This window comes from Hydra vulgaris, chromosome 13 (assembly GCF_038396675.1).
Source record: "Hydra vulgaris chromosome 13, alternate assembly HydraT2T_AEP".
Classification (NCBI taxonomy): Eukaryota; Metazoa; Cnidaria; class Hydrozoa; order Anthoathecata; family Hydridae; genus Hydra; species Hydra vulgaris.
The window spans coordinates 21727501-21753393 of NC_088932.1; the positions used below are offsets into that span (position 1 = coordinate 21727501).

Below are 25893 nucleotides of genomic sequence, written 5' to 3' on the forward strand. Positions count from 1 at the left end.
TATTTAGATATGGTTTTAAGGTTGCTTTTAATTCAAAATGTATTTTAAATTATAAATAAGACAAAAAAATCAACTGGAAATGTATTTAGATATATTATTCCTAAACTTTGAAAAAAGATGCAGATTTAGGACATCAAAGTTTCACATTATGTATCCACATAACCATCTTGGATTTGCACTTTTGTGTTTTGAAGCAGTATGCGTAAATCATTTTGGGATTAAGTATGTTGTTGACGAAGTTAGTTTTCTATAGACCTCAGCTGGCTTGGAAGATAATATTGAGAAGGGAGATCGAGTCAGGTAATTAGCAAATTTGAAAATAATATACTTTTTTGTACTTTTTTTTTGAATTTTTATTAGTTTATCAGTAATCATAATCAATATAATAACTATCTTTATTATTTACTCAAGTTCAAGAAGTTCATTTAAAAATTAACTAAAATGAAACAATTATAATTAAAATCACTTTAGTTTAATGATTCAACAAAACATAACATTCTAATAGAGTAATTTTTGTCCAAATTAAAAAATTATTAAAAAAAAAATATTTCGAGCAAATAATAAGAGCAACAATTAAAACTAGTAATCTAAAAGTTAAAACTGATGATTTTTTGTTTGATGTAGATTTTTTTCAAGATCAGATTAAGGAATGAAAAATATTCATTCAGGAAAAAGTTGATATAACTCACAGAGGTAGGAATAGAAAAGAGATTATTCAGATTTTTAACTATCAAAAAACAAGAACAAAAAGAACTTCAGAGAGTTTAAGGAAGCCTGGATGATTATAAATCATCTAAATTTTCACCAAATTAAACGGATTTGAAACACCCGATTGCAAGTGACTTTTCAACAGATGATGAAAATGACTTAAAATCAAAAAAAAAAAAACCTATTGAAAATTTACTATTTCATTATTGTTTTTATTTAAAATCAAATATTTTTTTCATTTTCAGAACAAATTTGATATTATTATAATAATAATAAGACATATTTAATTAATAAATTTATAAAAAAACTAATTTTATTTAACAATTTAGATAAAAGAAGATGGCTAAAATAATCATAGAAGTTACTCATAATAAACTTAATGAAGCAACATTAATTATGGCAGAAAGATATAATACTTTTGCTGCAGTGACTAGTAGTCACATTTGTAAATATGTTGAACTCAAGTCAACCTCTTTATGGAGATTGAGTTTTATGCTCAGGAATCTTAATATGAATGTTATGCAAGTATCATATATTAGATGCACATTCATGGAAAACTTACAGCAAAAAATAAGGTACACCCTAAAATAGGGTACTCTAACAAAAAGTGAAAAAAAAAAGCTATAACAAAGACTATGTAAAAGTATTTACAAATGAAGATCAAAATTAAATGTTTGTTGCAAAAGATCGTAAAAAAAAAAATCTCAAGCAAAAATGCAAAAAAGTTAACTCACAAAAGCATAATTTTCTTAACAGTTTTCCTATATAGTTTTTAATATTGTGATTTGTTTTCTCTCTACAAAAGTTGTGTGTTTCATTATTTAATAGTGTGAAATTTTACATATATATTTAAGAAAACTTATCTCTATAACAAGAGCATAAAAATAGTAAATAATTACAAATTTTTGTGGACTTTCAAACTTTGTGTGCATATATGTGTGTATGTGTGTGTGTGTAAAATTTAAATTATGATTTTGAAACGAATTTTTGTTTTGTTTAAATAAAATAAAATTCACTTACTTTTTCCAAATTTTCCCATATTTAATTAATAGAACTTTATGAAAAAAATGTCTTAATTTTTTTTCAGCTTTTGTTTTTAAACCAACCATTTAAAGATTTTTTATTTCCATGATTTTGCTGATGTATATATATATAATTTGTAACTTTTAAATATAAACAATTATAAACTTGTAAGAAAATGCGGAAGTCTTTATTTTAAATATCATTGTTTTGAAAGTATTAATAGAATTGAAATAAAAAATAATGTTTTTCAAAGTGTAAACTAGTACTTTTATATGCATATTTAAAGTGTTAGGCAAACTAGTACTTTTAATATTTAAAGTGTTAGTTAACTAGAACTTTTATATTTAAAGTTAAGATTTATTCAAGCTTTTTTGATTTATCAGTAACTAGAATTCATAGAGCTTTAGATATTTTAGCTGGAGAATTTTTTTCATTATTTTAGATGCCGAAACGAAGACTAAGTATGAGTCTTTAACAGAGTTGGGGTCAAACACATTTGATTAAATACAAACACTTTAATTTTACATTTCCTAATAGCAATTCAAATACAAATATATGTAATTGGCATTTTCTAAGTACTAGTATAATATGAAATATTTTATATATTATAAATACAAAGATTTTTTTAATACAATACTGACAAAATCAGTATTGCATTAAAAAATATCAGCTCACAGCTGTGTCTGCAACAATGGACAGCTGCGCCTGCAACAATTGTAATTACTATTATTATTACTATTTATTATTTTTTGCAAAATAAAGAGAAACAAATGATTGTACTTTTGTTTTGATTAAATTTCAATACAATGTAATATGAATGAGACAACAAGATTCAAATAAGTAATTAAAATAACAAACAAATAATACTAATAAACTAATAAAACAATAATACTAATGAAATAATAAGAACCAGATGCAACCTTTTAGTATTACTTTCATGGGTCATCTTACTATTATTATTTTTATAATTATATATTACTATTATTATTTTTATTATTATATAATGACAATAATAAAAATTTAATAAAAAAAAAAATTTAATAAAAAAAGAAAATTTAATAAAAAAGAAAGCAATATTACAGTCATTTAAGTCGAGAAGCATATCACTTGGATTTTGGACCTGAACCTTCTTTGTAGTTTCCACTTTATGTTTAACTGGGGCCTTCATAGAAAAATAAAAATCAACTAATAATTGAAATAAATACATATATATATATATATATATATATATATATATATATATATATATATACATACATATATATATATATATATATATATATATATATATATATATATATATATATATATATATATATATATATATATACATATATATATATATACATATATATATATATATATATATATACATATATATATATATACATATATATATATATATATATATATATATATATATATATATATATATATATATATATATATAATATATATATATATATATATATATATATATATATATATATATATATATATATATATATATACATATATAAACATGATTTTAAATTTTCAGAAGAAATTTAAAATTAATTTTAAACAACTTTCATATTTTAATATAGTTTGTATTTAACTTTGCTTAATTGTGTGTATCAAATAACTAAAAAGGTTTTCTAAGTTTATAAGCCTCTCCTTAGACACACTATGTTTATTATTTTTAGAAGCATTTTGTGATGTACAACTGACTATTACTATTTTTTTCTAAAACATTTATTTACAATTTTAAGGTTTTTAAAGCGCATTTTTCTCCTCTCTTACATCAAATGATTTTGGACAAAATCTTTATAAATTGTCAAATTTTTTTTATAATATAATTCAAAATTTGAATTTGTATTAAAAGTTACAAAATTTGTCATATGGCTTAAGGTTTTATTTCTTATAAAAATTATTAACTTAAAAAATTATATTTAAATTATATTTAAAATTTTACTTGAACAACTATTTCATCATCAGATTCTTCTTCGCTTTCCTCTTCAGAGGTTTCTTCTTCACTTTCTTCCTCAAAACTTTCATCTTCACTACTTTCTGGCAAAGATTTTTTAGGAGTAGGTATGACTTTTTCTTCTTCACTTTCAGATAACTCTTCAAACTCACTCTCTAAAATGCATTATATATATATATATATATATATATATATATATATATATATATATATATATATATATATATATATATATATATATGTATATATATATATATATATATATATATATATATATATATATATACATATATACATATATACATATACATATATATATATATATATATATATATATATATATATATATATATATATATATATATATATATATATATATATATATATATATATATATATATATATATATATATACATACATATATATATATATATAATAAATAAAACTACATGTTTTTTACAGCTATAAGTTTCATGTTAAATGCAAATGGAAAAATAATTCTGTATAAGAGAAAAAGTAACAGTTTGTTCTCATGGCAACACATGGATATTATTTCAATTAATTTGTTTAATAATTATTTTGGATTTTTATACAAAAAAATTATTAATTATAATAATTTTTATTTAAATTAATAATAATTTTATATAAACCAAAAAATCGAACTAATATCCAAGTGTCGCCATGAGAACAAATTTTTGCTGGATAACCACAAACCAAAAGTTTATTTTTTTTAAAACATAATGTCTTTTGCATAGAATTATCTTTTCATGAGCAAAAATCACATTTTTTACCTGATAATTGTCTAAACTGTAAATAAATAAATATATATACAGACATATAAATAAATTGGACTATTGTTATATAAAATCAAAATAACTATTATTAAAATTCATGATTACAAAATGCCATTTAATATTTCTTTCAGATTCGATTTTGACTGAAAATGTCATCTGTAGCAAAACCAACAAAATTTCAAACTTTGCTATTTCATCACAGAAATAGCAAAGTTTTGGCAGAAAGCAAGAACCCCAATGAGAGATCATCAAAGCTGCCAAACTAAGTTTAAGCAGACATTTGAAGAATAACGTCTTCTGAAGAACAAAAAAAACCTGAACATCACTGACTTTTGAGAAAATTGGCTTGTTTTCAGGTTCAAAGATCTTTTTGATGTTGTTCACATTGATGCTATGACTATGATGTTAGTATTACAAGAAGACAAGGATTTCTTGCTAGCCCAGCAAGAAAAGCAAAACGAGGGGTTGATGACTAGGGTAGGTGAATAGGAATACTGGAGTTCCATAGACATAGCTCCATAGACCATGAACCAGGGATTACAGCTGATGGCTTGGTAAGCCTAGTGGAAGACATAAAGTAAGGAACCAATGGTTATGCCCACAAGCATCTTTTAATCAAGAATTCTTGAAACTTATGATTATCTTTCTTGGTGCTGCTTCTGCCATAGGAGTGCAATTTATGTCACCCGAAGCAATGCACCATTCCCAATGGATGTTTAAAGTAATATACAGTCTCAAGATCTGGATGCTAAAGACTCAGCTCAAACTAATACCCACAGAAGAGAGAGAATAGTAAGCAACCGGGGCTATGGCCAGAGCCAGGTTTGATAACACAAAGCCGCAACCAGGGCCGGGTTTATGACCAGCGCTGCATTAATATTTGTAAATCCTATAAAAATTTTATTTTTAATCAAAATTTATGATATGAGTTATAATTAAAAACAATACTTTTATAGGATCTATCAATATTAATGCAGCCCCGGTCATAAACCCAGTCGGGGCTGCATTAAAATTGATAGATCCTATAAAATATTATTTTTAAATAAAATTCATGTTATAAATTTTATTTAAAAATAACATTTTTATAGGATCTATCATATTAATGCAGCCCTGATCATAAACCCGGCCCTGGTCACAGCTATGTGTTATCAAACCTAGCCCTGGCCCTGGCCCCGGTTGCTTACTAAGAGAGAACTTTGTGATGTGTGTGTCCACAATGTGTGTAATTTCAAAACTCAGTTTAAACTAGCAGCCACAGAAGAGAAAGGATTATGTGATGTGTGTGTCCACAGTACGAGTCTACCAGAAAATCTGGAACTCTGCACCTCAAGCAGTAGGTGTACTTTACAGTGACCTGCTGCTGCTGAAGTCACTACTTAAATACTCATCAATCTATTGAGCAATCTTGAACTCAAAATCAAGCAAGTTTTCCAATCAGTTGTGATACTGGTCACTAGAACTTGTCAGCTTAGCTTTCTTCGACAGTTGAGTCAGTTCGTCAACTAAGAGACTGATGGTGAAGGCCATGCAAAATGAGAAAAAATCAATATCAGAATAATTCCAAGCAAATCACTGTTGCTCTTGATTCATTTAAGGACAAGAACTTGGAAAAATTTTGTCACAGTCTGATCATTTGGAACAGTGTCAGGCGGTACAGCAAGAGAAAGTCCCAATCATCCATAAAAAATCCCGATGGATTTCTTAAGGTTGATTTAGCCTTGTGGAAGGATAGAGATGTCTACAAGCAGGAGGCAGATATAGTGTAGTTGTTAATGACCACACATAGCATGAAGTGACACTAATTCAGGAATACAGTGGACTGATAATGATTTGCAGCTGCAATTCCTGCTGCAAGTTGGCAAGAATCATTGCATGTACCCTGATAACAGAAATTATATAATGCTATATAATGAATATTTCCAGGCTGACAATCATTGCATGTACCCTGATAGCAGAAATTATATAATGCTATATAATGACTATTTCCAGGCTGACACTAACAAAATAAATTTTGAGTTTGCTGGACTTTGCCAGATTGGTATAATACTGTCAGAAATTGAACAAATGGTTCACTACTAATGTGTTAAAAAATAAATACTGTGTTGTTGAAAATAAATTATTATATACTAATAATTTGTTGAATTTTCATAGTTTGTTTAACCTTAGAGGTTCTTGGGCTGCCCCTAAACATTACAATTCATTGCTCAAACTTTTTATAGAGTTTTTCTATATTATAAAGAAAAGATAAGGCGGTGGGGGAGGAGGGGGGGGAAGGTAAGAACTTGAAAAAATAAAAATAAATAAAAATTTTTAAGCTCCACCTTACATGTGCAGCATTATAATCAAAGTCAAGTCCAATTATCAGTTAAAATAATGTATATTGAGTTTTATCTATGTTCATTAAAAGCTTGTTAGCTCTGAATCATTTATTTACTTCAATCAGCTCAACATTCATATCTTCATATAGCTAATTAATATCAATACTGGACCTAGTTAGTACCACCAATATACATACTTCACACAAAGTCTTTAACTCAATAAAATGTTTGTTACACCATAATAATTTATTTTTACTAAAAGTATGAGGTGATCGACTGAAGATATGAGATGATCAACTGATGATATGAGGTGATCTGTTTCAAATGCTTTAACTGATCTACAAATACTTCTGTGTAAACTGATTTTTTTTTAAATCCATTGGTTAACTAATTTCATTAATGCATACTCTGTAGAAGAAATCTTATGAAAACCAAACTGTTCGGGGTAATGGAGTTTATTTTTTACAAAATGGACATATATTCTGTTAAATATAATGCATTTAAATATCTTTGAGAAAACTGATAATATTGATATATCTCTATAATTGGAGATATTGATACTATAATTACCTTTAGCTACTTTTAATGTATCCAGAAGTATTCATTTATTGAAAGTTTCAAAATATAAAGCACAGGTTTGCTGATGTTTTTGTTTGAAACTACTATGTTGCTTGATATTCTATCAGAATCTGAATGCTTATTTATTTTTAAAGATGAGAAAGCATCTTAAATTTCTCTTACCATTAATTTACTGTCACATAATACATTATGGTGACATGAATAGTGTCAAAAAATGAACTTCAGAATAGTGTATAATATATAATATAATGAATATATTAAAAGGAATAGTGTAGCAAATAGTAGAGGAAATATTGTCACAAAAAAAAAAGGAATAATGCTGCTGTATTTATTTACTTAATAAATAGTATTACTAATTTAATTCAAAAAAATTTAATTTTGAAAAAAAATTTTAATTGATAGATTACCTGTCCAAACCCTCAGTCAATGTATGTACACGCCTCATTTCCTGTCCAAACCCTCAGTCAATGTCGATAATGTCGATGCAATACTACTGCTTTATTTTGTTTTCAACGTTATTCATTAAATTTATTTGCAACACTATACCTTTATTTTGTTTTTGTCAATATTCGTTAAACTCATTTGCAACATTCTTTATTCTATTTTTCGACAATCAAAAAATATGACAATAACTCATTGCGACATTCTAAATTTTGCAACATTATTCTACCACACCATAAACTATTATTAGAAGAAAAATAGGTTTTAGATGAATAAAGTTTTTAAAGTTTGTAAAGTAACTGTTAAATTCTTTTGAAATTTGTGTTGGGTGTGAAATATTAATGATATCAATATGAACATTAAAATCATTAATAGTAATATTAGGAGTACTTTTTTACGACCCATTATGTTATTAATTACATTCCTTTTTTTATATCAAATTTATACACAATGACCTTTTTACAATAAAATTGTTTCTGATTTTGTTTTTTTGGAATTCAAACATTCAGTTTGAATTATAAGATTTATTTATTTTATTGGTCAATATTACATAAAAAAAATATTTTTACATAAAAAAAAAACATTTAAAAATATTTTAATTTAAAAAAAAATTTAAATTTTCACCTTCCCCTGAATCCTCCTTTTCATCATTAGACTCTGATGAGGTATCCTTTTCATTATTTTTATTATCTCCTTCAGAACTGCTTTCTTCGCCACTCTCCTCATCATCTTCTTCATCCTCTTCATCTTCTTCAGATGTGTAAAAATCTTTATCTTTTTCATTAGTGGAAGGTGAGACCATTTTTTCTTTAGATAAAAGAAATTGATTTCCATAAACTGTTTCCATCTGTTAATGTACAAAAATGTTTAAAAGTGTCAAATATCATCATCATTTTTTCATCATCATTATCTTATCATCACTTTTTCATCATCATCATCATCATCATCATCATCATCATCATCATCATCATCATCATCATCATCATCATCATCATCATCATCATCATCATCATCATCATCATCATCATCATCATCATCATCATCATCATCATCATCATCATCATCATCATCATCATCATCATCATCATCATCATCATCATCATCATCATCATCATCATCATCATCATCATCATCATCATCATCATTGCACTATCATCATCATTATATAATGTGATGATCATCACATTATATAATGATGACGATCATCATCATTATATAATGTGATGATCATCATCATTATATAATGTGATGATCATCATCATTATATAATGTGATGATGATCATCATCATTATATAATGTGATGATCATCATCATTATATAATGTGATGATCATCATCACATATACATAATTATTTATATGTAAAATCATATACATAATTTTACATATAATTGTTTAACATAATCATTAAACATCAACAATTAATTTTGTTAAAACTATATTATCAAGCCTTCCTGGAAAGTGCGTGCAGTCACATGCCTTGTTCGCCTACATTTAAAGCAATTTTTTCAGACTAACTGACCACGGCAGTTTGTATCTTTTAACTTATAAAGCGTTTCAATAATTTGTTGCAAAAAGCTAAACTTATTTACTAAGAAAATAAACAATCCTTAAATAAGGAAACAAAATTGTAATGAAATATCAAGTTTAATTAAATACACTAGAAAATTTATTAATTAAAAAAAGTAAATTAAAAAAAATTTTTATAACTTTTTTATTCTATACAACCTTTTTATTCTTTTTTTTAAGCATCGTTGTTGAAAAAAACATTTTTTATAACGATTTAACAACAATTGAAAATTTTGATATGCAATTTATTCACGACTTTTATCAGTCCATATAATTAAGAAACTAACTTGCTATGTACACTAGAACTATAAGAAATTTTGTTAACTTTTTTTTCTTACGTTTATTTGTTTTTTACGTTTATTCGTTTATTTTGTTTATGCATTTATATTTATTTGTTTATTTGTTTTTATGTTTTTTCACTTTTAAGAAAGTTTTTGCTATACTTGACGTTTTTCTCAATACTTATATAATAGGAAAATAAGAAAATAAATTGTTATTTATTTGTAAAAAATATTATTTGATTAATAAATTTTGTTAATGACGGAATAAGTTAAATAAAAGAATAACATAGTTTCTTTAATAAATGTATTTACTGCATTTGATGCATGCATGAAATTGTTTTTTTTATATTGCCCAATTTCAAATGAACATAACGATTGCTCTGATTAAAAAAATGCATTTAAAAACTTAAACAAAAACTTTAAATAGGCTCCTAAAAATTTTGTTAGGAAAGGTCAATATAGCAATTAGTTTTCTTGCTTTCCTGTCCATTGATAAAAACAGTAAAGTTTAGCAAAGACATCTGAAAAACAAATTAAAAAATTGTCTGTGTTTCTGGCGCAATTTATAAAGTATTTCCTTTATATACTGAATGAAAAAAGTCGCAAAAAAATTGTATATCAAAAAAAAATCTTTATTTTCATTATATTCTTATCTACTTTTTTCCATGACTTGTATCAATTTTGGTAGTGGAAAATAATAAGAAAATAATAAATAATAATAAAAGCTAAAAATAAGAAAATAAAAACAGTAAATATTTAGGTATATTATTTTTTTGACAACAATTTTTTTTTTTTTATTAGTAAATTTTTTTTAGCTAATTTTATTAAGATTTTCTATTTCATTTAGTCTTCCATTCTTTCTTTGAGTATTGCTGATTTATTCTCTAGTTTCCTATAGCTATATTTTGCCGCGAATTCTTAAAATGCTTACTATATTAAAATGTGGTCAAGTTGTCTAAAAAAATTACTTTAAGCGTTGATATACAAGGCATGCGACCGCACGCGCTTCCTGGGAAAGCTTGTATTATATACATGTTATTAACAAATATAATATATTATAAATATATTAAACTATATAAATATATAAAAAATTTAAAAAAAAAATAAATAAAAATGTACCTCTACATTTCTCACAGTAGGGTCTGGTTGTACATCCGGAAATTCTGGTAACTCCTGATAACCATTTGCAATTGAATCAATCATATGAGAAAGTGAACTTAGTTGGTACTGTCCTCGATCTATTGTATTTTTGATTAGTTTACTAAATATTACATATTCCTATAACTTGACAAAAATTATTATAAAACTAAACAAACCTTTAAACAAAGATTGCAATATGGGGGCTGGTTTTTCTACCAAAAATATTTTTTTCGCTTTTTTCTTAAGATTGTTAGCTCCCTAAATTATTAAATTTTTTTAATAAAAAAATATGAAAAAGTTACCATATTATTTAAATCAAATTAAAACAATAACACTAAATGTTATGTTATTACTTATGTTATATCATTGTGGGATGTGTATGCTTATAAAATGTATTCATTCATGGATGCATTTGTGCATGGGATCTATCAGTATTATAGCAAGAGTCCAAAGGATAAAGATGAGAAAAAAGATTTTAAAAAATATACTAAATAACCCTATATAAATTTTCTCTTGATCTTTAATGGACAGTTATCACTGGTATTTTACTACGAAAATACTTTATTTACTGTATTCATAAAAAGAGGTAACAAATGTACCAAAGTTCTTCAAAAAAATTTTTTGTTAATTGTAATAACAAATATTTTGTTAATTTTAATAACAAACTATTTGTTTATTTTAATAACAAAACAGTCTAAAAGTATTTAGGAAAAAAAAATCTATAAAGATAACATATAATATAAAGAAACCTCTTTAAACATCTACAGATGTTATGTTTGCACATAAAGAAACCTCTTTGAACATCTACAGATGTTATTTTTGCACATTATGAAACCTCTTTAAGCATCTACAGATGTTATTGGGACATATTAGACATATTAGGTCCCAATAACAAGATAACGTCTCCTAAAATAGTATAATCTTGAATTGAATTAAAAAATAATCCTCATAACTCTGAGGAGGTGTTCTTTAAAATATCAAAATATGTGTTTTTTTAATAACTTGTTTTAATTCATTTTCTCCCTCTGTTTATACTTAAAATTGATTCAACAGTATCGGTAACAGCATTCAAGGAAGGATTCAGGAAATAATTTGTTAATATTTAAAATCATTATTTTAACATCTAGTTTTATAAAAGAAATCAAACATTTTAAAATTAAATACTAAAAACAAACTAAATAACTATAAATCTTATAATGATAAATCATATAATAAGATAGTATTTGGGTGTCCATCGGAGTAATTTATTATTTATTAGTTAATATAATTAATTTCACCGCCTGGTTATTAAAAAAGAAGATCTTGAACTAACATTTTACTTCCAAAACTTGTCATAAGAAAAGAAATTTTTTATTTGTTTCTTTAACAAACCAAATAAAAATTTAAAAACATTTTTAATTTTATAATCAAAAAAAAGTCTAATTGTATTTTGTCTATAAGACGTCTGTTAACCTATCTAATTAAATATTATTTATTAAGTATTGCTTTAACCTTAATTGAGAAATATATTTTTATATAAGCTTCAAAAACTACTTTAAACAAGAACCAACAACAAGATTTTTAAAAAATACCCAGAATAAATCCAGAAAGATAAGCGCTTTATGTGGAATTAAGAATATATCATATAATTAAAACTTTTTTTATTAATATGTAAGCTTTGTTTTATAAAGACTTATTTGTAAAAAACCTTAATGTCAAAAATGCAATACACTAAAATGCATACGATCATATCATAGTATGATCATATCATAGATCATTTATAGACTGAACTTGAGTTTGTTTGCAATCAACACTCCCTTCAATAAGATTTTACTAACTTCTTGAGAATTTAAATTGAAAGATATTTCTCATATTTGACAGAAATCAAAAAAAAATTTTCTAGCAACTTTTGATATTTTTTTATAACAAATTTTTTTACATGTTGAGTTGATTAGGCTTAAGCTTTTATGTCAAATATTTGCACTTTGGCACTGTAACTTTCCTTGAACTTGAACTGCTAATTAATTATTGGTTTGATAAAAGATTTTACAAAAAAAAAAAAAAAAAAAAGTTAATGAACAAAATAAAAAAGATCTTTTTTATTTTGTTTATTAACTTAATGAAAATCTTGCATGCAAATAATGAGCATACAGTGGAAATATCATTTGTACGCAAAAAAGTTTAAATACTATAATTTTTTTGCATAGGTTGATATGTTGGCGTAGCACTATGGGTTTTATGTTATCTTCAAAATTAAGGTGCAGTTGACAAGGTTGCTGGTGAAACTCCTTTTACTGGGAATATTTTTAACTTTTACTGTTGTTTATTTATAGTTATGTTTATTAATTGCTTTTAGTTTTTAAAGTTTTATATAATAAGTTCATCAATGCGTTTATAAATCGATTTATATAGTCGTAGTTGAGGAGTGTACATACATCGACTAATTTAAATAGGTGCAGTGAAGTGTACATACATCAAATGATGGTTTAGGTTTCGGCAGACATTTTTTTAATTAAAAGAAAAGTATTTCAATGTTTATTCAAAAAGGGTTTAGAAGATAATTTAAATTTTAAATTAAAAAACTATACTTGATTTTGAGGTGAATTGGTCAAAAAGTTCATAATAACTTATTTTTAATTAAGCGCATGCAAATAATAAAAAATTGATTTGAACATACAAATAATGTTTAACTAAATCAGGGATGAACTCAGACCTATTTTAGTACGGCTGAAGCAGTATGGGCACCCAAAAAATGCCTAAAATTTCATTTTTTTTTTTTTTTGCTTCACTATTAAAAATAGGAAACAAAAGTTTCTGTTTCAAATACAGTAGTAAATAACTAATTCTCTGTTTATTTTAGCAAGTTTATTTTTTCTTCAGGACAATAAAATAGTTTAAAAAGTAATTACATTCCATAACTCATAACTGTATTTTAATTACTAACCGAACATTTAGTTTAAAAAAAATTAATTTAATTTATTATGGAATTCAATTTAAAGACAATGGAATGAATGGAGAATTTTTTTTTCGAAAGATAGAATGCTTTTAAAATATTCATTTAGAGTAAAGTTGACTACTGCTTGTTGGCAATTAGGAGTTAACTGTTTTTAACGAAAAGATAATAAACAAACAAAAGGGAAAAAAAATTTTCAACAAACTATAAATAAACTTTAATAAATAAACGAACTATAGTAAAAATTTCAGTCTTACTAACAATATAGTAATTGCACAATTTAATTTTTGAATGAATGAACTTTTAGTCCTTAGCTTGCTATTTTATTTTACTAAAGGAAAATAAAAAAACAAAAACTTTTTCAGAAAGTTTTTTATTATTATTATTATCATTAACATTCATATCCTTTTGTTAATGTTAATGATAATAATATTAATAAAAAAAAAATTACAAAACTTTTATCAAGTTATTGTAACTTGATAAAAGTTTTGTAATTTTTAATAAAAGTTTCATCAGGTTTTATTTATTTTTGAACTTTAATATCTTAAATTTAAAAAAAAATCCTTAGTAAATGTAACTTATATAAGTAAAATTTACTAAAGAATTTTTTTAAAATTTAAATAAATATTTTAAGTATGGGGCCATTCATAGAGAATGTCACCATTTATTAGGCATTTTTTGACCACCTTCCCCCCCCTGTTTGTCACCGATTGTTCTTTTTTCTTATACCCCCTTCCTAAAAAGGACGTCATAAAATTGAGCTCCTCCCCCTGTAAACATTATTCAGAGTCTGATTAGATATTTCCACATATGTTTTTGTTCTTTTGCCTTTCTGAAAAATTATTTAATATTACTTTAGTCTTATTCGACATAAAATTTAATTAAAGTGTATCATGGAAACTTGCCTCACTCATCATTTATCCAAGGATTTTTTAAGTGATCCTCAATTGATATGATTGGAAAAGAGCAGTCCGGTTCATCTGAAATAGTTAAATCATTTGGAATATGAAGGCCCTTTGTTTCCATTTTTTCCTCATCGAACCATTCAGCAAAGGCCACGCTCTCTTCTACTGCTATTACAGCCATCAACTCTCTTTTGCTCTTGGCGTCAATGCGAACAGGCCTGACTTGCAAAAGAGTAATAGCCATTCGGTTAATAACATTGGAATGAGTAAAGTTGACATGCTTTTTAGGCATGACTTGGGAGGCAAAACAGATCATAAGGAGGAGGTTTGAATGATTTCAATGATCGAGGAATGGTGCTCTGAATATTGGAAGCGATAAGAAAAAATACAGAAGGAAAACAATTTTTGCTGGCGACGTCTGAAATGGATACAGCTTTCAAGCTATCTTCTGACTGGCTGATTGGAATAGGTGAAGGCAGAAATCGACCAGGAATAACATGGAAGTAAGAGCTTCTTTTTAAAGCGCAACATCCGGGATCTTCACATTTCACAATTTGCGTGAAATATTGACTGGTGCGCACATGAGAGGCAAACCAGTCCTGATCATTTGATAAGAGATGATGGACATCGAGTTCCGTGTTTTTGTCTGGATTGATATACTCAGCCACTGTTGGAAACTGATCAATCATCAAAAGACCAAGGTACAGCTCTTTCCAGCAAATTCAAAGTTCTGTTTCTCCAAAAGAAGATCCACTGTCCTGCGGTTAAATATAAGTTGCAATGCAGATAAATAAGTCCTTAAGCCTTGTATATATATTGCATTTTGATAAACAGTTGATATTATAAATGAATTTGAATACCTTTAGAGTCAAGATGAGGTCCATAATGATCATGAGGTAGGATCAATCTCGCCAACTCTTTACTCAGTGGAGCCATCCTTCTCTTGGCTTGATTGAAAGCACTTCATCCTGGCGCATTTGTCATGATAAATAAGGCATTTAAATCATTTGTAAGGAAATGATGAATTGCTGTAAACAAAATAAATATTCAAATTAGAAGAAACATAATTATATTGATAGATCGCAATAAAAAATTTGAAAAATAAGGCTATACTAGTTTCGATGACTTTAGCGTAGCGTGGATTTTCATCTGGTCCACCATCAACACTGAAGACAACCACTGGCTTAACCAACTTGGTCAAAGGATCTTTTGTGATAGAATCAAACTCTGGCAGAGTCAAAAATTGTTCAAAGTCCAATCCGTGAGCATACGCTGTTGATGATGAATGCTTTCCAAATTAAATAGCAACATAAATGAGACCGTAATAGGAAACTGCGTCAGATTTTCCAAGCCCATCTGGTTTAATTGCAATACCTGCATAGACGGACGGGATAAGTTTGTGCTTTGCAGCGATAACCCAATCATGATCAGAAAGAGAAACTCAATATTCCATATGCATCAATATAGGAGCTTGTTTGTTGGCAGTGGTGATTCTAATAGGGATCCAAGCTTTATCATCTTGACTTATAAAGCACAAATCCTTGGGGCCCAAAAAGTGAATAAGTTCAGAGGCTGAAAAGTTATATATTGAGACCTAATACAGTCCATTAGAATTTTTTATTATCTAAAGTTGTACTCTCACCCTATACACTTCAGATTGTCTTTGCTCGTGGGCAGCAGATCCATGTTCAAAAAGTTGAATGATGACACGCAATATCTCAGATTGTTCTACCTCAATAGTAGGGCAACTGATTTCGCTACGTACTTTAAAAGCTTTTTTACTTATGGGTGGTTAGCAAACACCTACAGTACCGAAAGAACTATACAAATAAGTTAATGTTCATTTTCTATAATATTATTATTGTAACTTATTATTATATGATGCGATAAATATTACCTGATTCACGACAGTTTTCTATTCAGCCCTTGATTTTTGTTTTGACTTCATATTGCCAATCAACTTGTTTAGATTACTCATGAGCTCCTGGACATTGACTTTTTTCTTTTTAATGGTTTCTTCTTAAGCATCAGTCGATAGATATTCTTTTTATGCTCTTCATAGCAACTATTTGATTCAAAACAACGATCTCTGTTTGATTGTGTCTTGAGCATGAGTCTTGGCCTTCTTCGTCTCAATTTGAACTGTGCTCAGGATGTCGCGTCGAGAGGCATCTGACGTGGTATCAACGACATCTATTGGCTTAATAAACTGATCTGAAAAAATTTGGAACTCTAAAGAGGAAGAACTGACATGGGAAGGAACAGATTGCTTGGTTGTTTGATGGGCCCAAAATGACATTAAAGAACCATTTTGTTTCAAGACCATTGAGGTATACTTTTGAACCAAAGTCTTTCCTTGAACCTCTAAATCATGCTTTTCCTTGATCTCATTCCATATTTTATGGGCTTTTTTTTTACTATAACCTTTTTTCTCGAACGAATGAGCATTATTGTAAGATTTTATAAGCGAATTTAAAAGACTATTTTTATCCATCTTTTAATATACAGACAACAATCATCTTTTGCCACACAATTAAAAAATATTTAAAAAATATGCTTTACGTAATGATTGCTGCACAACAAATTCCTTTTGGACAATCATTTGTAATATTCGCTTTTGACAACCATTATTAATTGCTACACAAGCAATTCCCTTCGGACAAATATTTTTAAAACTCTATTTAAAAATCATAAATGATATCAGCACTAAGTCCTTGGGGACAAATTTGGCAAAAAGAATTAGCACGAAAACCCGTAGCGATCAACTGATATATATGATACGAGAAACTACCAAGGGTTGAACAATATATAATTAATTGTAATATATTCAATATATTTATATATACAAAAATAAAATTTAAATAAATATCAACACAAATTTATTTCCTATATTGCGATAAATAAAAACATAACATTCCCTTACCTTAACTTCATAAAAACACATGTTTACATAAAAAAATTATATAAAGTGACGTCCTTTTCTGATAACCCCCTCCCCCTGTCCTTTTTTGTCCTTTGATCTGGACCCCCTCCCCCCTATAAGCATCACGTCCTTTATGGATGGCCCCTATGCAGATTTTTGAAATATAAATTTTGTAATTATTAAGTTAACTGTATTTTTCTCTTGATTGTTAGTAAAAGTAAAATGAACAGAATTGTCAATATTTAAATCAAAGTTATATTTGCAATATAAAATTTTATTAAAATATTAAATAAAACAGTTTTTTAGCGTAACTAAAATACGCCCACCACTAATAATTTCAAGACCATCTAGGTTATATTTAAAAAATTCAGAATCTACTTTGCAAAAAAAAATCCAGAAGTTTTTTCCCTTATTTTTGTCCTAATTTTACTTTAAACTTTCTCAAGGCTTTCTCAATTTTTTTGAAACTTTTTATCTTTTTTGTATGGGTAATGACTGAAAGTTTGAAAACAAATATATTGAACAAATATTTATTTAACTTGTGTTTACGGAACACTTTTTGGAAATCCGGAAAACCTAAAGTTGAAAGAAATATCCAGAATTCCGGATATATCCGGAAAAAGATAACCCCTGATAAATATATTCGAAGAAATGCCTTTTACAAATTGATACTATTTTATATCAACTTTATATCTCCGGATATAACTAAACCAGGTGAATACAAACAAAGTGATATTTAAAAATAATTGTCATGGCACTGGTTTTATCTGGTAAGGGAAGGGGGTAGTTAAGAAGACTACCGCAAAAACCCCCCTTAAAACTGTCAGAAAACAGTATCCCCAAATAAACTCTTCACTGTAAATACATATAGCATTACACAATTTTTGAACTACCCCTTTGCTGTTTTAACTATTTGACGACAAAATGACAAAAAAAAATTTTATCCTGTTTTTCTGAAAAGTTATATGGATATCCAGAAGAAGAAAAAAAATTTAATATCTGGATTTCCTTAAATTTACCAAAAAAGATTATCCTTGTAACAACATTTTTTAACGCTAATTAAAAAATGTTGTTACAGGGATTATCTTTTTTAAAATAATTTTTAATTACATAAAACTTGAACTTCATAATTTTTTCAATACTTGGTCATAAAACCAGTTTACTCTTTTACAATTTACTCGTTGTGGATTTTTTATGGAAGCTTTACTTCTAGCATTAGTAATAAATCTTAAAAAAAGGTTTTCACTAAATGTTATTTTTTATGTATTTGTTTTTTGATTTTTAAATTTTCCCTGCAAATTTTTCTTGCACATTGGTAATAATTTTAATTTAGATTTGCAATTATGAAATAAGTTAAATTTGCACCTATTAAAACACATGATTATATTGCAAAATAACAAAATTACTGAAAAAACTGTAAACTTATGTAATCATTCCTCAGTGAACCCATGAATTCAACATTATAAAAAATTGAATTTTCTAAGACTTTGCTAAAAAAAAATTATTTTAGTTTTTATTTAAATTAATTTGTGTTACTTTATTATTTACCTCATATTGAAAACTTTTTAAAAAACTTCACGATTTTTCAAAAGTATGAATTTCTTTTTTCAGTGGATATAAATTTGAACCATTACATGTACTAAAAAATAAACCAATCAAAACTGAATCCCACTTACCTCAGTTTTATCAGTTGGAAACAAGAGGAATTTCAGAAATCGAGTTCTGTCACGAATGTCATAGTTTTGATCGTACTTGCCAAGTTGAAAAATATATTGACAAAGTGTTCGGGTCTAAATATAAAATTTTGAATATAATCGTTATTTTTTTTAATTTAAATAACTTAATTAACCATTTATAATTGACTAAGTAAAAAAATTCAAAACTTTAATACAAAAGTTATATTTTGTTTTTGAATAATAAACCAAAAACTATAAACCAACAACTATCAATTATGAAATTTTATAACTTGACTTGAATAGGAAATTAAAAAACAGGTTAATGATAGTTTAACTTGTTTAACCCAGGTTTTTTATTAAAATTGATTTTATTTTTTTAGATTTTGACATGAAAAATGAAATATTTGTTACAAAAATGCAAAATTATATATATATATATATATATATATATATATATATATATATATATATATATATATATATATATATATATATATATATATTTAAAAAATTCAACATGCAAATATTAGTGAACAACAATGTAAGTTTCTAATTTGTTTCAGTTTAGAAAGTTGTTTCAAAGAATAGCCCATACTTGATGGAAGCATGAGATGTTATAAAGACACTTCTTATCTTTTTTACTATGAAGAGAAAGCTTTCAAAAAAATAAATACAACTTTAGAGGAACGTATTTTATTTCAATTTTAAAAAGAAAATATTATGATAAGCAGTTTACTTAGAATTTTAATCTCTTTATAAAAAGCAAATAAAAAAAAACCTCTATAAATATATATATATATATATATATTCTCAAAATAAAATAAAATAAGAGACTTCAAAATGAAATACCAAAAAAATAATAACTTTAAGATTCTGAAGAAAGCATCAATAGCAGTTGTCACAATGTTTAGTATTTAAAATTGTGTATACGAATATTGTAATGTAAAAACATAAGCATTTCTCCTGTTTCTGGAGTTAACCTATTTCGTCTTGAAGAGTAAACTTGTCCTCCACAACTGAACAACCATTCACTTTCAACAGAAGATGGAGGGTATGATAAATACTTCTGAGCTATTGGAGCTAATTGCTTGAAGTTATTTCTATTTGCTTTCCACCATACTATAGGCCTATCTTGTTGCATGATAATGTCTTGGCTCAAATAAATTAAAACTTCATTTTTCAATTTTAAATAATGCTTATTTTCTGTTTCTTGCAGAACTTCAGATATTGATTTGTTTTCGATTAAATTGTTTTTATTTTTAACAAAATTTTCAAAGCATTTTGAAAAATCGAAATCTAGATTTATTGTACTTGATGACGAACTGACCTCAGGTTGAAATTCCATATGATCTTTTTGTTGAAGACTTTTTGAGCAATCTACAAGCCATTTAATAATATTTTCAAATTAACTATCAGCTTCTTCATTTGGAAAAAAGTTATTTTTATACCTCGGATCTAAAAATGTGGCTAAAATGAGATTTTTGTCATTGAGATATTTTTCAAATCTTTCATTCGCTGATTTTTTACATTCTTTTAAAGTTGTCCCTAATCCTAAAAACAAGGGAGACTTTTCAGCTTGAACCAGCATGGTTTTTATAACTTGTATAGTTGGAATTATAGCAGATGCAATTGCTTCACGCTCACTTAACAAATTTGTTATATCATTAAACATTTTTAATAGTCGTAGTAATTTTTCTAAAATAATCCATTCATTGTTTTCCAGTGACTTTAGTTTAGAGTTGTCATTATCACAACAAAATGGGATCAAAGCACGCTTCTGTTCAAAAATTCTTTCAAACATAAAATATTGACTATTCCATCTTGTTGTTATGTCTTGTTTGAACCTATTTTCTGGCACTTGATAACTAGTTTGATATTTTTGATAAGCTTCAAAAGAAGATGGCGAATGATTAAAATGGGTTACTATATTTTTACAAGTTGTTGATATATTTTTAATGTATATCTGGGCAAATACAGCACCATTCAACACAAGTTGCAAAGTGTGTAAAAAACACGGCAGACTGTTGTAACCTGCCTCTCTTATGCCAGCTACCATATTAGCTGCATTGTCTCTAGCAACTAAATGTACCTTTGAATTCGGAATAAGAAAGTCATTCATAGAACTTTGAATTGCTTCACTTATATTTTTGGCAGTATGTGATACATTGAGTTGACAAACTCGAAGAATTGCTGATTTTTGATGAAATTTATTAGTTAACCAATGAGCTGTCAGGCTAAGAAATGAGCATTTTCCGTTGGTAGATGCCTATCCATCAGTTGTAAATGAAATATATGAAGCATCATTTATTTCTTTTTGGACCTTTTGTCTGACCTTGTTGTATATATTTTGAAAAACAGAGTTTTAATGTATTTTCTACTTGGAATGCAATAGTTTGGACATAAATGGTTTTACAATCTTTGAAATCCGATGTCTTCTACTATAGAAAAAGGTTGAATATCAACTGCAATCATTTCTGCAATATATTTACTAATTAATTTAGACCTGTGATCATTAATGTCTTAGGGGTTTTTTCTCTCAATTGTTTGAAACAAAGTTTGTTGAGACTGTTTTGAGCAACTTGCATGAGTTGACTTGATTTTCTTGAATACGTTTTGTTCACTTTCTGCTTTTCTTTTGTTTTCTTCTTCATTAAGTTTCACCTCTTTGCTTGCTATTTCTTTATGTTTTGTATTAATATGAGACAACATATTTGTTGTGTTAAAAGACTTAGATGTTTTTTCTTTGTTACCTTTTGTAATCTTCATTTTGCATAGGCTACATATTGCAATTGAAGCATCTTCAGGAGAAATAGTAAAATATTTCCACACCCAGCTGCGAGATTTTATTGGAATATCTTTTCCAAACAAAGCTGCTGCCATTCTAAATATATATTTGATTCTGCAACTTCATTACCTTATTAGTAATTTAGATATCTAAATAACAATCATTTAAAAATATAGATAGCAATACTTGAATACATATAGATAACAATGCTTAAATAAGTTACTTTTAAGTATAACAATAAAACAATACAAAATAAAATTATACTAAAAACAACATTATAGTAATAAAAGTATAATTACATCCAGCTGTTAAATTAAAGCTTATAAACATTATTTTAAGAATAAATAAACTTGCCTGTAAACAAAATCAAAATAAACAATTTTTCTAAAAATTCTAAGCGATGCATAAAGTTTAGGTTATTTATTATTTAATTATTATTAAAATGCAGGATAAAAGTATTAAAATGCCATCGGTAATGCATATCGGTAAATTAATAAAAAAAGGCCGATACCGATTGGACAAAAAGTGGCTGATTAAGCCGATGCCGATGCCGATTAATCGGTACATCACTAATATATATATATATATATATATATATATATATATATATATATATATATATATATATATATATATATATATATATATATATATATATAAATCAAAAAGATCTGACCACTTATACTTTTAAATGCAAAATGTGTGAATACAATAAACAATTACAGACAATAGTTTATGGTATCATTCAGCAGATTAAGTCAACAGATGGCATCAATTCAGGAAGATTCAATGGAATCCAACGGAAGATTGAGAATTACCACTCAAAAAACCAACAAGATACGTCTTTTATGCTGTGAAAGACATTGTGTAAAGATTTTAAACTCACAAATTCTTAAAAGAATTTGTGAGTTTAAAATGGCAACTCAAACATTAATCCCCAATACAATTTCTGTTAAACAATATCCAGCAACTATGATTTGGGATATAATCATTGTTAAAGGTCAATTTGGTTTACATCTTTTACAATAAAGTGAGAATGTCAAATCATGAACTATTTGGAAATTTTGAAGAACTATATGTTTCATTGGTTTTGAATTAGAAGGTTTGATATTTTCATGCATCTCATGCAACTTGCAATTAGGCAAAAAATGGCTCCTAGAAATGCTATTAATGTTCTTGCACCTTGGTCAAACAACTCACATAATTTAAACTCTAACAAAAACTGTTGTGTAAAATTGAAAGCAGAAGTTTCTAAACAGAACCCAACCTCACTAGTAGATCTGAGAAAAATTATAATGGAAGCATAGTACCAGAAAAAAATGCCCTAATATTGTGAGTCTCTTGTTGCTTCAATTTCAAAAAAATTAGAGGCTGTTCTAAGTGTTTGAGAAGCTTATACAAAGTACTAAAATATGTTTCATACTGTTAAATCTATATTCTTTCCATGTTCATGTTCTTTTTTCAAATTAAACTTTTATTATAATAATTACAAAACATGTTTCAAATTACAAAAAAAAAATTTTTTGCTTTAATTATTGGATGGCCTGATTTTTGTTTAAATATTGTACGTTATGTTTTAATAACAGGCCTGTGTGGTCTTAAGGATGCGAGGGTGTAAGAGTATTGTTCTGTCTGCCATGCATTACAAATGATATTTAAACAATTCTATGTATAATGTATATGCTTTAAATATTATATTTAAATATAGTCGCTGCTTCACCAGCTATATTGCTTATAGCTAAAATAATTTACATGATTACATGACAAATAGAAAAAAAAATCCATTTATTAAATATACTATTAGACTCAATTAAGCAACCTATTGACAAGATCTACAAAACAAATTTAAACTCAAAAACTGTTATTTTCAGGGATGCAGAGTCCAAAAAGAACTCTGCATTTATACTCTGGTTTTATAGCTCTATATATTCCTGGTCTCTGGTGTCCAGAAGCTCTAAACATGTTGGTTGACTTATGATCTGCTATAAGAAAAAACTCATGAGATTTAATGACTTGGAACTTATTGTTTTTAAGCTTGGAGTCCCGGAACCCTTGCCGCCATTATATTTAAGGACTCCGGGTTTAAAAACTGATTGTTCCTCTAACCTAAAGGTTCTAATTTTTTTTCTATTAGTAGCAGTTGTATTTTTAGAGATCCTGGATACTAAAAACTAGAAAAAAATGTTTTTGTGAATTTCAAAACTAGAATCCGTTTTGGGACTCACATCCCTGGTTATTTTAATTAAAATACAAATATATCTATGCTAATTACAAAAAAATATATATATATAAATCATGCAAACCTGTTTTGAATTTGTTATGTAAAGTTTGGCACCAAGATTAATTATCTGGAGTTTAACAACATCTTCCTATGATAAAACCTTGTAATGATTATATTGTAACTCATAAAAACTTAAAATGAATAAAATTCCTTCTATGATAAAAGTTTTAAATTATTCATAATGATTATTTCAACAAATATTTTTTTTAAATTAAACTATTTATTAAAAACAAATACTTAGTAATGTTTCTATAAATCAAAAGAGCTATAATGAATGTTTATAGAAATAACTCAAAAAAATCAAGCATCATAATTGATTGCATCATAATTGATTGTGTTATATTTGATTGCATTGTGCCCAAATATGTCATTGGATAATTTGAATACTAAACGAATTCTTTATTTGACAAAGTAGATAGAATTATTATTAATATCAAATTTATCTGGAATATGCAACTCCTTCAACAAATATTTTAATGTTAATAAAAAATGTTCAGATAAATATTCTCCTATCTACATATTCTTTCTCTCGCCACCTAAAAAACTGAAGTCCTGAATCATTTTATACTAGTTCTGTTAATAAGTATGAAATAACAGACATGAATTTTTTGACTCTTCTTCTGAACAGTTAAAATTTTAAAAATCGTAAATATTTATTCCTATATTTAAAATGGATTATAAATTATAAAATTAACAATTTACAGACCTTGATCTCAAACACTAACAAGTTAAAAAAACTTATTTAACAGACTGAAACAGTTTGTTTTAAAAAAGAATCTTTATTCTTCATTTTTGCCTTTGATGCAGTAAAAGAATATTTTACAAGAAAAACTGGAAAATATTCTATTTTTTCTGTCATACTATGGAGTCCAATGAGGTTCATACATTATTGATTTGAACACATTTCTTAATTTTGAAGTAATTTTGTGAGGTAAATGTTTGGTAGAAAACATATTGAATTTAGTTAAAATAAATTTTTATATTAATACCAGAAAACAGTTTTTAATTTTAATCCTATATGAAATCACTATTATTGATGTGTGATAGAGAAATTGAGCAGCCACTTGCCACCTTAAACATTTTATCTTCCATGTTAAAATTAACAATTATAGGTTTTAGACTTTTTTAAATGTAAACAAATGAAAAAGTTATAAAATAATAATTATGCTAAAATACTTAAAAAAAAACAAATTTATTACCTCTGATGCAAAAGACTTTGCCATTTTTCGCAAAACATCAGGAGCAATTTTAGGTATACGATCAGAATACTCACCAATCAGCCACAATATGCTGGCTCGTGCCATTGGCATATGAACTTTATCAAGAAGCTTTGCCATGTGAGGTATAACTTCACTATGATCTTTATGCCTCATTTGCAACAGTTTTTTAATAACAATTATGCTCTCACTCACAACATTTTCATCACGATTAGAAAGCATTCTTATGAGTCCAGCAAGACATGTATCAGCTATTTCAGGAATATTTGATGCACATCTACCTATAGATTGGATAGTTGCAGCAGCAAACTCTTTATCAGAACTTGCAATATATGTCTGCATCAAAAACAATGAT

At 26.5% G+C, this 25893-nt stretch overlaps 1 protein-coding gene across 2 annotated transcripts in view; it reads right to left on the reverse strand.

The window, feature by feature from the left end:
• The window catches only part of LOC100207002 (AP-3 complex subunit beta-1), a 66262-nt gene that overhangs the window by 14809 nt on the left and 25560 nt on the right, over window positions 1-25893 (reverse strand). For both annotated transcript variants that reach the window (XM_065816985.1, XM_065816984.1), the window contains exons 13-20: window positions 25521-25874; window positions 24344-24409; window positions 19256-19369; window positions 10996-11077; window positions 10799-10917; window positions 8455-8677; window positions 3686-3852; window positions 2812-2893 (exon numbers count right to left, since the gene is read on the reverse strand). In XM_065816985.1, coding sequence (XP_065673057.1) covers window positions 2812-2893; window positions 3686-3852; window positions 8455-8677; window positions 10799-10917; window positions 10996-11077; window positions 19256-19369; window positions 24344-24409; window positions 25521-25874 — 1207 coding nt within the window. The remainder of the gene's footprint in view (window positions 1-2811; window positions 2894-3685; window positions 3853-8454; window positions 8678-10798; window positions 10918-10995; window positions 11078-19255; window positions 19370-24343; window positions 24410-25520; window positions 25875-25893) is intronic.